Here is a 14,990-nt window from a genome sequence, read left to right on the forward strand (position 1 = left end):
GTGTCCTTGGAACATCTCCATAGGTATTTTCTATTAGTTTTGGGAGAGCCCTCCCTCTGCTTACCTGTGACAGAAATGGCTCTCCTTGCAAATTTGAAGCCCTGCTGTGATTGAAGCCAATTATTCCGTGACATGTTTGCTTCCTGCTCTGGATCATGTTTACAAGCCAGAGTGCTGTAGTAATAAAATAGCAATAAGTAACCTGCCAGCTGTCGTGCCAGCTCCGTAGACTTTGCCTGGTGTCAGCTCTCTGGCTTGCTGACAGTGTCTGGCTTGGAAGCCCTCGCTGCACATGCACAGAGTAGTTCAGCTGCCTTCCTGCCTTGTGCCAGCAGAGACTGCTTTGGGCTGTCCCTAACGAAAGCCGCATGTAAGAAGAGGAATGGTTTTCATTCTGCCCTCCTGCACGCGCTTTGAAGTCCCTGTGGTGTGAATGAGTCGTACTTCCTGTGGCAAGGGTGAAAGGACAACTGAGTAAACTTGGCCTGAGGACTGATACATAGTTCTGTTTCTCACAAGATACACCAAATCTCCCCATAACCATCCTCCCAGAAGAGCTTTCTTGCTCTGAAGTTTGGATCTGTATCATATATAATTAAATTGTAAATGTGTTACTTTTCTGGGTGCAGATGTGCTTGCTTACCTCTGTGCACGGTTGTACAATACTCCTTCATTTGAAGGGACTGAAGAAACATTTACTTTCTACCTCGAAGATTACTGAAAGTGATCTGTTGTTCCCATCTCATGGAGAAATCTACATAGTTCCTGTTGAGCTACAGCTCATTCAAGCCCAGTAGAGGGTTTCTTCCTTGCCAGGCAGGGCTGTTGCTATCACCTGCTCATCAGCCCCACAAGAAACATTTTTAATGTGAGGTTAGGATAAAAATCTTACAGGTCTTTTATTAAAATTAATGGAAACTTTGAAAGAGTAATTTTCCTTCTGCCATTCACTTAATCAGGAGCTCAGATGCAAAGGCTCAGGTGAAGCTTCACTTCTAAACTTCAAGTTTTAAAATCTAGTAGCTCTTGTCACGAGTTCAGTATTCTGTTGAAAACACACCAGTTCCCTATCTGCAATTTTGTCATGTTACTGGGCCTGGAGTATGTATGTTTCCTTTAAAAGGCACCAGAATTAATGCAATGCCCCTCAGGCAGAGTGCTTGTGATCAAAGGACTGTGAAAGATTGGATGCTGATAGTCTTTATATTTTTTTTTTAGTTTTTCTTTTTTCTTTTGACCCACAACATCCTTAAATACAGTTCAGCAGTGCAATAACATTTTACGTTAAACTGGAACTAGATTTTCCAAGATGTTTGTTAGTAAAATGCAATGCCTCCTTTTTCTTCCTGAGAGTGGACTAACCTCTATTTTTGTCCCTGGACTTTTTGCCTGCTGTGCTGCAGATCTCAGCAAACAGATCTGTTTGAGGGTATGTGTGTGTTTATACATATGCACGAGTATGAACATAGCTGGGGGTCAGGCTGCACTTTTCTAATATCGGTAGTGTGGGTTTTTTTTGTTTTTGTTTTGTTTGGTTTTTTTTTTTTTTTTGGGTTTTTTTTTTTATTTTTTTATTTTGTTATTTTTATTTTTGAAATTGACTTCTCATTCTTCACATGAGTGGGAGTTTGTCTAATTAAGCAGCCAGTATTGTTCAAGCCTCTCTGCGTTCCAGAATTTTGAACACCAGTTGCTTGCTGCCCTTGTGTACAAAGCAACCTGCTCACCACAGGCAACAGGGATAAAGTGTTCAAAGGACAGTGGGACGTGATTCAGTCTGTGTTTCACCTTATAAACTTCCCTTTTCCCCTGCCCTCCCCCTTCTCCTTCTGCTTGGCAATAAAAGAGTGTCCTGTGTAATAGGAGTTGGGAGAGGGGGAGGAATAGCAGGCTTATGATAGACCTAGCTTTGCTGAAACATTGGATGATGTCCAGTGTGACCATGCAGAGGGATGAGCTCAGGGAAATGGTTGGAAGTTCAAAGGCCTTTTTGTATTACTCACTGTCAGTTGACAGATGTGCTCTCTTTAGCTGTTGCTGCCCAGCCTAGTTCTTCCCACTGACTCCCCTTCCTTGGGTTTGCTCCCCATCCTGCCTCTGGCTCTGCCTGGGGAGGCAAGTTAATACCTGTCTGTCTGGGCATTTGCCTGCTTTCAACTCCATCCTGGGACTTGCCTTGGCTCATCTCTCTTAGGAAAATATTGTTTATTTGCATTGATAAGGAGAGATCAAGCTGGAATTGAGCAGAGAATGGGGGTTGAGGCTTAACTGCGTTTACTGTTGGCGTAGCCTAATCCTGCTGTGAGTACTGGTTAAAGCATCTTACTACAATCTATGATTGCTTTCTTATCAGGGGAAGCAATGCCTATGAAGGACTTGCTGCTGTTTCAGAAATTAATAAATATCCTTCATTTTACCATTTGGAAAAGAGAGGAAAAGAGGCAGAACTGTCCCAGGGTCATGCATCAATATCAAGATGGGATGAGAATATGGGGATTCAGTTTCTAGTCTTCTTGACGCTAATCCAGCTTGTCCTCCAGCAAGACGAAGAGGTCTTGTTCCACCTCTGTCAGTGAAAAGAGTTCTTGCTGCTTCATTTGTATTTCACGTGCCTACCTTGTGACTATGGCTTTTAAAGTTAGCTGTATGAGTAAAAGCAATACACTTACCAGACTCCATTATGTCAGAACAAGACATAGAGATGGTTGAGTGTCCTAAGTCTGACCTCCTAACTTTTGAATTTCCTCTTAACTTGAAATTTCCAAACACTTTGGATGTATTTACAACAGTATTAAACATTCACTGTGGGCTAATAATATGGCCTTGGCTTTAACTCTATAGAAATAAAGCTCATCAAAATATGAGGTGATAAATGGCCAACAGAAGAGCTGATTAGTAAGAACCCTAGAGCAAAGGGCTGTGCAGTGGAACTGGAGCCTGATGTCCTTAGAACAAATAGAAGGAAACTGGAATGTTTTTGTGTAAGCAGTGTGCTTTTTAGTGGGAAGAAGGGATTGAGAGGGCAGAGCTAGGAAGAGGGGGATTAGGAAGATTGCCCCCATGTGAAAGCTGCTCCCAGAATTTCTTGCATCTTCTTTTGAAGCATCTGTTTCTGACCATTATTAGATTCAGGTTACAGGTTTATGTGGATCCCTGCCCTGATCCCATTGGCAGTTCCTCTGCTCTAGGAGACATCATCCCTCATTCATCAGTTTGGGTTTTTTGGTCTCAAGTTGGGTTTGTGGTTTTTCTTCCTCCTTTAAAGGAGAGCTCCTGTAGGAGCTTTAAAGGAGATTTAATCCCACCCTGCCCCCACTCCAGTGTTGTCTAGGCTAGCACACACTTGCTCTCTGCTGGGTTAGGGAATTTTGTCCTCCTTTGTATATGGCAGTTTGTATTTTGCTCTCTTCCCCTGTGCTTGAAGTTTGATTTTTATATCTAGGGGCAGTATGAAATTGGCTGAACTGTTCCCTGTAGGGGTGGAATTTCATTTAATGTTGTTAGCTCATGAAGGGATGCAGCAGTTCAGTGGGATAATGGTATCTGCTCTGAACCAGCGCTAATGGCTTAACCCTCTGGGAGCCTGAAGAATTCTCCCCTGGAGAGTGAGCATGCAAATTCCCTTCCAGGTGGCTCCTGTGCAGTCCTTTGGTGATTAGTCATGCTAAAGCATATGCTGGGAGGATGGTCTTAGTCCTGAAATTGTAGCTGAGGCCAGGGAAGATTTTTCTCAGCGTGCAGTGTTTGGAAGTTGTTCTTAGGGGAGAGAGGTCTGATCTGTGGGACTGATCGTCTGAGTCCAAAAATGTCCTGGTTTTGTTTGGAAAGTGGAGCGTTTTCTACTTCTACTTGCCCTGAGGAAGAAGACAAAATTCCTTCTTCATTTTGCTGCAGCAAACCAGAGAAAGTGAAATATAAGGAAAGGGGTCAGCTATTGGAAGATCAGGACCAATAGCTGTCAGACCTGTAGAGGGAAAATACAGATTTTTGTGCTTCCATCTCCTTCATACCCTTCTGGAGCCTAGAAGTAGCTGGATATGAGATGGATAGATATCTGCATGGGGTAGCCTAGAATGATGGGAAGGACCTTTTCCCAAGGGCCAGTGCCAAATTCTTTGAATGTTGAGAACAATTACATCTGTAGTGATGTCCTCAGATACAGAAATGCCTGCTACACAACAACTGAAAAGATGATCTGAATTTGTGGTTAGAAAAATACATGTTAGAGAAAGTCTGAATTTATCTGCCCTAATATATTCTTAGAGAGGGGGGCTTTTAGGACAGGCCCTCGGTGAAAAATGTTGGACGACTTTCTATGGAGGGCAGTGAATGATTTAGTATGTATAATGCATGCTTCTTTAACAGGACACCGGTGGCAGTCCTGGGCCAAGGAGAAACTGAGGGTTGAGAAAGCTGGAAAAACTGAAAATGTGACTGTTTGTTCACCTTATTAAATCATCCTCCTTTTGTGTGTGGCTGCTGTCTTCACCTTCCTTTTTTACTCACCTCCCTCCACTCTCACTCCCACCTCCAGGATAGTGTTGGCAGGAAAGGGAGTAGCAGCATAGCAGAAAAGGGCTGGCCTGCCTGGTGACAGATGGGAATTGCTGTCGGCAGGCTGGGCTGGGATGAAAGGGTTTCAGGCAGTAGCCTTTCTAGCCCTCGCCCCATCACATCGCCAAGCAAATGCCGTTCTTTGGAGAACACACCTGTCAGGAACAGTCTTGTGCAGCCCCTTGCTTACCACAGCTGGCAGCACTTAAAAGCATTAACCTCTTGGAGTTGAGTGTTCCTCTCATCTGTGGGGGAAAGAACAGGAATGATGTTCCCCCTTGAATTCCAGCTTTGTGGCTCCAGGCCTCTTCAGACACTGTGGATGTTGTGGTTCCACTCCATTGCACACAGACTCTTGTGTAGGCAAGCATCATCCTATGTCTGTCCCCTTCTTCCATCTCTTCTGGATGGAAACCTTGAGCAGGCTTTGGATTCTCTTGTCCACACCTGAGGTACAGAAAATTATCCCCATCAGTGGATTCCTGCTTCTCAGCTTCTTGCAGACTTCTTAGGCAAAAAAACCTGACAGAGTCCCTATGCTGAAACACACTATAGCATGTTACTTCGTAAAGTCAAAACATTGCTTCTGATAGTTCTCACTCTAAGGAACTTGCTGTGTAATAGAAACAGGATGGACTGCCCTGGGAAGCATGCAGGAAAGAGGTAGATAGTTTAATTTTGCTTGTTGTAAACCAAGTGCAATTATGGGAGGACAGCAGGCTCAAGGTTGAAAGAGGAAAAAGGAACTCAATGGGGCAATTGAGACAGCTTTGTTGTGGAAAGGTCAGTGTTTCTCTGGGGAAGAGAGACTGCCAAGGTACAGACCTACCCTGATCCCCCCTCTAAGGAACAGCTCTTCCTGATGACTTGAAATTTTGTCTTTTGTTTCTAAGAGATTTAGCTTTACTCCCTCAGGAGGGAAGGAACTTTGTTTTCAGGAAGGAAGCTGGTTGCAGCTCCATGAGGTGTTTCTTTGCTCTTTCAGTGCTGCCCACATGCTCCCCCTTGGACTTCCACTGTGACAATGGAAAATGTATCCGCCGGTCGTGGGTCTGCGACGGAGACAATGACTGTGAGGATGACTCTGATGAGCAGGACTGCCGTAAGTCACCTGTCTGAGGGAAGAGGGTGGATGCAGTGCTTGCCTGCTGTGACTGGGGGAAGTTGACCCTTTTTATTACAGGAATGTAAGATTCTATCCACTGAATTGAACCACTGGGTTGTAATAAGCTATATTCTGCCTGTGACAGAGCTGTGTACCTGTAAGCCCTGCTGCCTTGGCACCTGGCTTGCTGTTCAGCTGCCTGTCTTGGGGGAGGGGATGCTTCTTCATCCAGCTGTAGAACCGTTTATGCCCTGCAGCCTTGCTAGTTAATGTCCCATGAAGCACTTCCCTGAGCTGGGCTCTTCATGCCCTCCCCTGTTAGTGGAAACACCTAACCCCTGCCAAATCCTACTGAACTGCCTGTCTGGCTGACTTCCTGTGGCCTCAGGTTCCACTGTCTGACTTTTCTGTGGTGCTGGCCTGTCACCAGCATCCTGTCCCTTCAAACAGGGCTCCTTGAGGAGAGGGAGGTGCTGTAGGGATACTGCCTACACAGAATTGTGTGCATGGTGCTCCAGAGTGACTCTGTTGGAGGAACCCCATTTGAAGAAATGTAGGAATAAAGCTTTTGACTGTAAAGTACTCCATGTCCACTGCATGCATGGAAATGAGTTCACTTTCTAATCAGTTTATCCCTGATTTTTGCCTGCCTTTTTGGGCAAAGAACTGGGAAGTAAAGTTCAGGGGCTGACGTCCTGTGTGATCCTCTGGAATGCAGGACTAAGCTCAGTTTTCCAGTCCATTCAAATACATTAATGAAGGAAAAGATGTGTAGGTCTGAATCTCTGGTTTTCTGTTTTTCAGGAAAGGTTGAAATGCCCTCATATGTAAGACAACAGTTGAGAAGGGTGTGATCAAAAGATTTGGAGACCAGTGAAAGGAGGAAGACAAGGTTCTGTGCATGAGAGATTCCTGGAGGGGTTATTCAGGCTAGCAGTAACCATAGGAGGGTTTTTGTTGGACTGGAGTCCTCAGGTGCTAAATTTGCAGTTCCTTTCCTTTCCTTACTTGTCTGCAGACAAGCTTCCTTAGGAGACTGGCAAGGAGAGTGGAAGTAGGCTGCAAATACTGAAGTTCAAATTTTCTCTCTCCCTCTTCAGTGAACATGTCCTTTGTTTTGAAGACAGCTTTGACATTGTTGTGAAAAGAGGGTGGAAATACAACACTGCTAGCAGTTATCTGTTAGATAATGATAGAGACTATTAACTCATTTAAAAAGAGGCTTGGATTCCTTTTTTCTGTGTGGGATTGTCTTGAGTCTGGCTTGAGTACAGTGCTAGAATACATACCAGCATAGGATGGGTGGCTTCATCTCTCTCATGTTCCAGCTACTTCCTTCAACCTAAACCTCAAGTTTTAGAGCCTGCTGTACTGTTGGTGTGTGAATGGAGTGGAAAAGAGACACTCAAGAAATCTCCCAGGGGCTCTCCTGGTATTTGTTAGGAGAATCAACTCTCCAGCATCACTGTGTCCTTGGAGGATGATGTTGCTTGACTTGTAACACGTCACATATTTGGTGTTCTGCAAGCTAAATCTTCTTGCCTTTTCTTCACCTTACCCCTGTTGTGTCCTTGCAGCTCCAAGGGAGTGTGAGGAAGATGAGTTCTCATGTCAGAATGGATACTGCATTCGCAGCCTGTGGCACTGTGATGGTGACAATGACTGTGGGGACAACAGTGATGAGCAGTGTGGTGAGTTGATATAAACACTGCCCTCACAGTACTTTAAAAGGAGTTGTCCAGACTGTGCAATTCTAGGATTCCCAGAACACAGCTAAGGCTCCCAGCTGGCTTTTCTGGGCTGAACTTGTGGGATATTCCATTCCAAGGCTGGCTTCTTAGGATCTTGGACTATGTGCCTTACCTGCCAGGCAAAAAAAATCACTTGAGACCTTTCATTCCTTGATGTGGCATTGTGAAGTCCCCTTGGGTTCCTGTTGAATCCAGCACTGTGTGTTGTTCAGTGAACAATGATGGTTTTGCTCAGGCCCTGCCTGGCATGGGTATGTATGTTTTCATGAGCAATCTTGTTTGTGGGTGCCCTAGGAGCTTCAGGAGCATGTTGTGGTGCTTTCCTGGGTACTCTGAGAAAAGCCAAGGCTTTGTTTGCATTGCTGTCTCTGCAGATATGAGAAAGTGCTCAGAGAAGGAGTTCCGTTGCAGTGATGGCAGCTGCATAGCTGAACACTGGTTCTGTGATGGGGACACAGACTGCAAGGATGGCTCAGATGAAGAGAATTGCCGTAAGTGCTTTTCTTTGTAATCGCAGGAAATAGCCCTTTGGACCTGCTCTTGCCTTGGGTTTTGGCATGTTTTCTGCAGTAGAGATCAAAAACAAGTTAGTTCTGCCTGTACTGGCAGCTATGCTACCTTCTGCTGCCTACCCCTGAGGGCACAAAAGAGTGGTGCCTCTCTTGTGTTACCTCACAGGCATACTTCATCTGTGCTGTGCTGCTTCTCTTCCTTCCCATAGCTGTGACCTTGAGTCAGAGCAGGAGGTTTATGCTTTACTGAATATAGCTCTCTGTAAAACTGGAGGAGTTGAAGGGCAGCTGGAAGGCGAGAATACTATTCCCTTCTTTTTCCTCTTGTCTGATTCCAGACTGAAATATTGGAAGTGGAGGGGTACTCTGCTTATTGAAACCACCCTCAGGTATTGCACTCTGAAGACATCTCCTACCTGTCCAGTCTCTTTTCACTTAAATGCTTTTTGCAAGATGTTGCCCAACAAGTGACCAATGCTGAAGGAGGGAGGTGGTGTTGGGGCATGAGAACCCACAACAGTTGTTTCCTTCTTCACCTTCACAGGCTTGTAGCAAGTGGGACAGGAGTTTGTGTCCCTTTCTAATCCACACTGCTTCTCTCCTGAGTCTGTGAGCACTGTCCATGTCTCTGGAACTTGCAGTGGTCCCTTCCCCCTCCCTGCTCTCAAAGGCATTTTGCAGAATTTGTTCTAGATAGCAGGAAACTTCAAAAGGCTCTGGGAGGGGGATGAGGGCCGCCAGCTCCTGAAGGGCAGGGGGAGTGGATGCATGGGGGAGTTGTCTTTTATCTTTCCAGATAATGAGACTTGGCAGAAAGCCAGGGGCTGCAAACATTTCTGAGCCAGGAGAGGACTCTAAGAGGAAGCCAGCCTCTCTCCCTCTCCATTTGCTTTCTGCCCGTCTCGTTCCCTTGCCTGTCACTTCACCCAAGGCCATGAATAGACCCTCAGGAAGGGAAGAGAGATGTTCCAACGTTTCCTCCTATGGGAGTGGAGGGGCACCCAGAAGTGGTGTCCCTGTTTCTCTGAGCTGAAATGCTATTTCAGTCCTAGTTGTCAGTTGTCTCTATAAGACATTTTAAGTAACTTGCTAAGAAGTTCAGTTTGGCTACCTCCTGTTCTTTTATCTTCATCCATGTGGTTGTCATTTTTTTCTTATCTACAATCATGTTTGTCATTCATCTGGGACAAGGTGGGATTATACTCTTCTTTCTTGTCTGCGTTTTTTCTTTTCTTTTTGTTTCTTTTGGGGATGTGTGTGTTACAGTTGAATCATATAACATGATAATTTAAGTCACAGACTTAATTTTCTCAAGGAAACTGAAACACTCAGGCTCCTTTGGTGAAGGACACATTGACACACATTTTCATATCCAGCCACTGACACTCACTGAATTAAAGCTCTTAGCTCATGCCTTCAGGCTGTGCCCATTTCTTCAAGTCGGACAGGCAGGTGTAGTTCACTTCCTAGACTACTCTTCCTCTTCAGTCTTTCTTTTCCTTTTTGTTTTAATAGATTTTTATTCAGAACTCCTCAGCTGGGAGACTTGTATATCTGAAACGTACAGTGCATTCTCCAGATAGTATGAGAAGACATGTCAGATTCTGTTGTGTGGGACTCAAAATATTTTTCATGCCTTTCCACTTAGTGTACTGTTGAACAGAGAACAGTAGGCAAATCCTTGGCCATTAGTTTGTTTGGCCAGGATCATCTCTCTGGCAGTGCTCCTTACTGAATAGGCATGGTTGTTTTGGCCAGAGCTTGAGAGGAAAGGGAGGGGGAAATCCTCAAAGGTCAGGTGCTGGCCTGGACACCCTGCTGCTTGCTTGCTTCCTTGGGTCTTCAAGTGCTTATTTTTGTTAAAATTTTAAAGCAATCATTCCCTAGTTTAACTTTGCATTCTGACATGCCACAGTCCTTAATATGGAGCTATCCCTAAGGTTTCTTTATTTTTCTGTTTTTCTATCTATCTTTTTTCAGATTTATTAAACAATTTAAACACTTTTTTGGCTCTAAGACTTAGTGCTTTGAACATAAGATGGAAGGTGACACTCTTGGATCCTTTTTGAGGTGTTCCCATCAATTCTTCATTCATATCTTTTTCCTTCTCTAGAATTTAACAGCTTTTGAAAAGTTCCATCTTTATAGCCTAATATCCTATGTAACTTTTTTTAAAAATTGTATTTACTGGATTGTCTGCATGAGTGTCTTTATATATGAGTTTAACCTGCTTTTCAATGAAGCAAAACCAGCATTCTTCTCTGTAATACAAATCATGCAGTGATAAGCAGCAATGAGTACTTGCCAATCCCTTATGGGACTGAAAATGTTGCCTCTAAACTAGACTGTGCCTTGTCACCTCACATATTTTTTCTTTGATTGCCTTGTTAGCATCAGATGTTCCAGCTGCCACCTGCAGCTTGGAGGAGTTCCAGTGTGCATATGGACGCTGCATCTTGGACATCTACCACTGTGATGGTGATGATGACTGTGGGGACTGGTCTGATGAATCTGACTGCTGTAAGTCAGCACAGGGTGATGTCCTTGTCCAAGAATCAGAGTTGCAAACCTAAATGCATTTTGGGTTGGCTGGAGAAGGGGTTACAGTGTAGATGGCAATCTAATTTTCACACATAATCTGGCTCCTTCATTATTAGGGGTTTTGTTTAACTCTGGAAAGTGAGAATAGTGATGTAATCACTATTCTGTGTAATCAGTGCACTTCTGCTTACAAGAAATACTACAGTTTCCAGAAGAAATCTACTCAGGACCAAATTCCTTAATAATGGGGGGGTAAGGGTGAAACTGAAGATCTTTGGGGATTGTTACATTGGTAACAATCCCCAAAGTATGCTCTTTTTGTGTTTTATCATCTCTGCAGCATCTCACCAGCCTTGTCGCTCCGGAGAGTTCATGTGCAACAGTGGCTTGTGCATTAATGCTGGCTGGAGGTGTGATGGCGACTTCGATTGTGATGACCAGTCAGATGAGAGGAACTGCAGTGAGTGCTGGGAACTGGTGGAAACATTCTGTTTCTGTGGATGCAAAAGAGTGTTTGGGACAGTTAGCTTTGGAATTGGGTCTCCTCTGATCCTTCTTGCTCATCTGATGTTCCTTTTTTGGGCCCTCAGCTACATCTATGTGCACAGCTGACCAGTTCCGCTGCAAGTCAGGACGCTGTGTCCGTCTGTCCTGGCGTTGTGATGGGGAAGATGACTGCTCTGACAACAGTGATGAGGAGAACTGTGAGAACACAGGTTTGACATGCTACTTTTCTGCTTAATAGCTAATAAAGTTTCCTAAATCCTGACGATAGTAGGTAGTAATGTCTCTTTTGTATTGCTTCAGGGACTTGAGCCTAGAGTTTCTGTCCTTCCCAGAGAATGGGATCTGTAGGCTGTCTGATATGCTTGCCAACTTGTGCAGGTCTGTGTGCTTACAGCTAGGTGAAGGTGTTTTCTGGTCAGGTGTCCTCCTGTCTTGTCCCTACACTGTGAATTACCACAGGGCTCTGGGACAATTCCATTCAGACTTGGAAACATCAATAATGTTACCAAGTTACTACCTTTGTCACATGGGCTATACTAACTTTTGCCTTCTAGGTAGTTCTGGATAGATTTCCTGCTGCATTGTGAAGTTGCTGAACAATTCTAGTAGACAGTGGAATCAAGAAGGACATTTAATGGAAGAGAAGAACAAAACCTTTGTTTTTTTAGAGGATTAAGGGTGTCAGCTTCCCACTTAGATTTTTGCTTAGGAGTTGCTCTTTCTAGTATTCATTTCACATATTGCTATTCCTTTGTGTGATAGTGGTTATGTGGAGCAGGAGGGTTTCAACACACCCTAGTGTTATGGTAGGATTCAAGGAAGGTCTAGAATCTTCTCTTTTCCTTAAAGTCTTCAGGATGCCTGTAGGTTTTGTTGAGGACTAGAGTGCGCTGGTCCATGAATTTATCCTAGTGAGTGGAGCCCAGCTATGTGTACTGATCCTTCTGCATCAGTGTATTCTGAACAGTGGTTTTAGGGGTGACAAAATGGATTTGTGAAACTGTACCTCTTGTTTTGGGGCTGTTGTGGAGTGGAGAATGGCTGTTCCATGAGGACAGCTGAGCTCAGAGGACCTGGAGAGGCACACTTCGTAGTCATTTGAGAGCAGCTGCTCTTGATTGGTTAGCTGTTGTGAGCATCAATGTGGTGATCCTGGAAAAAACAATTGTACTTAAAGACAAGCTGGTAACCCTGTTTCCTGGTAACGAAGGTATTTAGAGATGCTGAAAGAAGCCAAGTCAAACTTCCAGAGCCATTGAAATTCACTGTCTCCATATCAAACCAAGCACAAGGTACAGTTACTGTAAGGTTATTTGTGCAATTCTACATTAGGCCTATAGTGAAAATTAAACTGGTTTTTCCAGAAAGTGTACTTGCTCATCTAAGTGACATAGTGTGGTGTACCAATGTCTGAAGCAAGAGTTAAAATCCCCTTGGCCTTAGAGCAGAGTTATATTTTTATTGGCCATAGAGAAGATTCCTAAAATACTAGGCAACCAGCTGGTTGATCTTTATGTTTGATATGACAAATAAAGTCCAAGTTTCAGAATCCTTCATATACAGTATTCCTGTGCTCTGAAAAGTGAATCTGCATGTTGTCTGGTTTTATGTTCCCACTTGTTATGTCTGTAGTTCTTAACTGTACTTGTTAATCTCACAACTACCCTTTTCCACACTGTTTACAGGCATTCTGCCAATCTGATTGTTTCTCTGCTGGGAACTGTATTGTCCTATTATCTCTATAAGATTATCAGAGGATGATGATTTAGGGACCGCTAATCAAGTTAGCTCAAGAAGTACAAGAAGTAAGAGGCAACAGGACAGTGCAATTATTGCTGAAGAAACAATCAGATTAGCAAAGTCCCTACAAACAGTATTACTTTGCTTAAAAGAATTCTGTACAGTCCCCTTGCCAACAGCAAAAGTTGAAGCGTGTAGGTCATGTGAAATCCTGTTGCCTGAATTCAGATTTCAGGGATGCATGAAAATCTTATTCCAAGTCCATCAAAGTACAGTTAGGGCTAGACAAGATGTTCCTTTCTAGGCAGGCTAAAGATCCATAGCTGTTCTGGTGTGACAGATGAGATTATGAAAGTGAGGAACTGACTCCTCATTTGCACATGCTGAGTAGGGTTGTGGATTCTGGAACCGAAGGGATCTAAGCCAGAACCTTCCAGTCATTCTAAGAGAAACTAGTCAGATAACTTCACAGTAAAGCAACAGTGGACGTGGACTGACGGACAGTTTGCAGACCTCCAAATCAGCATAAAAATATGTGGAGCAGTAAAGACTGCTAGATGGGCTGAATTCAAAGGAAGAGAAAGTAATGGATTTGTGCTCATATGAAAAGTTTGTAACAGATCTTGGAAAATGTTCTGTATTCTTTTCTTCACCATGACTATTGTTCCATCAGTAAGCTGTGATGTGCTACTTTTTCCTTCTTCTATTGCAGGCACCCCTCAGTGTGCCCCAGACCAGTTCCTGTGTGGGAATGGGCGTTGTATTGGCCAGAGGAAGCTGTGCAATGGAGCAAATGATTGTGGAGATGGCAGTGATGAGAGCCCACATCAAAACTGCCGTAAGTCCTCCCAAGTTCAGTCTTAGACGTAAATGGAGGCCCATTAATGTGTGGGAGTCTATCTGGTGTTACTGAAGGGTGTGTGTAGAAGGGAAGTCTGAGCTGTGATAGTGGGGACAAGTTCAAGGTTGAGGAAAAAAACCTTGTTGTTTTTGTCAGTTAAAGACTGCACACAAGGAAAGATGAGGAAAAGATATCACCATTTGTCTGCAGAGACACTCAATCCTAAAAACATGTTAATCTGAGCTCCGTTGTCCCGTTCAGTTGTGGCCTGCAGAGGAGAGCTCTGGCTGCAAAGAGGAAGTTTCCAGCACAGCTTGTGTCCTCCCCCTCTTGTTCAGCCTGCTTTGAAGGGTGACTGCTGCCTAACAGCTGAAGGCAAGAGCAGCTGCTTTGTGGTTTCAGCTCAGTTATCTTCACATGTTTCTTCTGCAGGTCCACGAACAGGGGAGGAGAATTGCAATGTCAACAATGGTGGCTGTGCTCAGAAATGCCAGATGGTACGAGGGATGGTGCAGTGCACTTGCCACACAGGTTACAGGCTCCTGGAAGATGGCCGATCATGCCAAGGTGGGTTTTTGGAGCAGTAGCCTCCTCCCTGCTCTTTTGGTATCTTTGAAAGTGGTGGCTGTGATAGGGTGAAAATCAGAGTATGAAAGCGTATGCAATCTGTCGTGAGATTTTCGGGTTTTTTGATGGTCTATCTAATGGTAACTTTCTCTGTAACATGCAGATGTGAATGAATGTGCTGAGGAAGGCTACTGCAGCCAAGGCTGTACCAACAGTGAAGGAGGCTTCCAGTGCTGGTGTGAGCAAGGCTACGAGCTGCGCCCTGACAAACGTAGCTGCAAAGCTCTAGGTAAAGGGGAGTTCAACCTAACAACACAGCTGGTGTGTGTCTGTTGGTCCAGTTATCATAATTATGTCTTTAGTGCTTCACTGGCAGCATTGTGCTGTTCACCAAACAAACATGTGAAGGAAAGGAGGTACCTGGATTTGTGTTAGATATGCCTACGTTGTTGATAAATGTTAGTGAAAATTTTGTGTGATTTTGACCACGGAGAGAGGTACTACGCTGTTTACTTTCTCTGCCAGGGTGATGGCCCTTGCCTTTTCTTCCTAGTCTTTTGTCATTCATTGTGACTCAGAACCCGGGACAAAACAAGCTTTCTACCTCTGTTCAGGAAGTGTCTTATCCTTTCCAATGAGTGAGGTTGTATCACAACTCCTTGTGGTTTGACCCTTTATGCTGGTCACCAATCCTGAATGCTGTGGATGGCTGCTGTATGGAGATCTGCTGGGGGTTTTTTAAAGATATCTATACACTTCTTTAACTTTATTCCTCCTCTAATGTAGGAGCTGAGGAATTAGAAATTTCACTTAAAAACTTTAGATTTCATTAGGAATTCCCCTAGTGATATCCATGAATGATGTTGATATTT

At 44.1% G+C, this 14,990-nt stretch overlaps 1 protein-coding gene across 1 annotated transcript in view; it reads left to right on the plus strand.

Annotated features, from left to right (window-relative positions):
- Positions 1 to 14,990, plus strand: part of LRP4 (LDL receptor related protein 4) — an 82,252-nt gene that overhangs the window by 46,421 nt on the left and 20,841 nt on the right. The window contains exons 3-11 of the mRNA XM_041401449.1: positions 5,540 to 5,656; positions 7,237 to 7,350; positions 7,785 to 7,901; positions 10,314 to 10,442; positions 10,804 to 10,923; positions 11,054 to 11,179; positions 13,423 to 13,548; positions 13,984 to 14,118; positions 14,282 to 14,407. Coding sequence (XP_041257383.1) covers positions 5,540 to 5,656; positions 7,237 to 7,350; positions 7,785 to 7,901; positions 10,314 to 10,442; positions 10,804 to 10,923; positions 11,054 to 11,179; positions 13,423 to 13,548; positions 13,984 to 14,118; positions 14,282 to 14,407 — 1,110 coding nt within the window. The remainder of the gene's footprint in view (positions 1 to 5,539; positions 5,657 to 7,236; positions 7,351 to 7,784; positions 7,902 to 10,313; positions 10,443 to 10,803; positions 10,924 to 11,053; positions 11,180 to 13,422; positions 13,549 to 13,983; positions 14,119 to 14,281; positions 14,408 to 14,990) is intronic.

Source organism: Onychostruthus taczanowskii, unplaced genomic scaffold, assembly GCF_017590055.1.
Source record: "Onychostruthus taczanowskii isolate IOZ18803 unplaced genomic scaffold, ASM1759005v1 scaffold1, whole genome shotgun sequence".
Lineage (NCBI taxonomy): Eukaryota > Metazoa > Chordata > Aves > Passeriformes > Passeridae > Onychostruthus > Onychostruthus taczanowskii.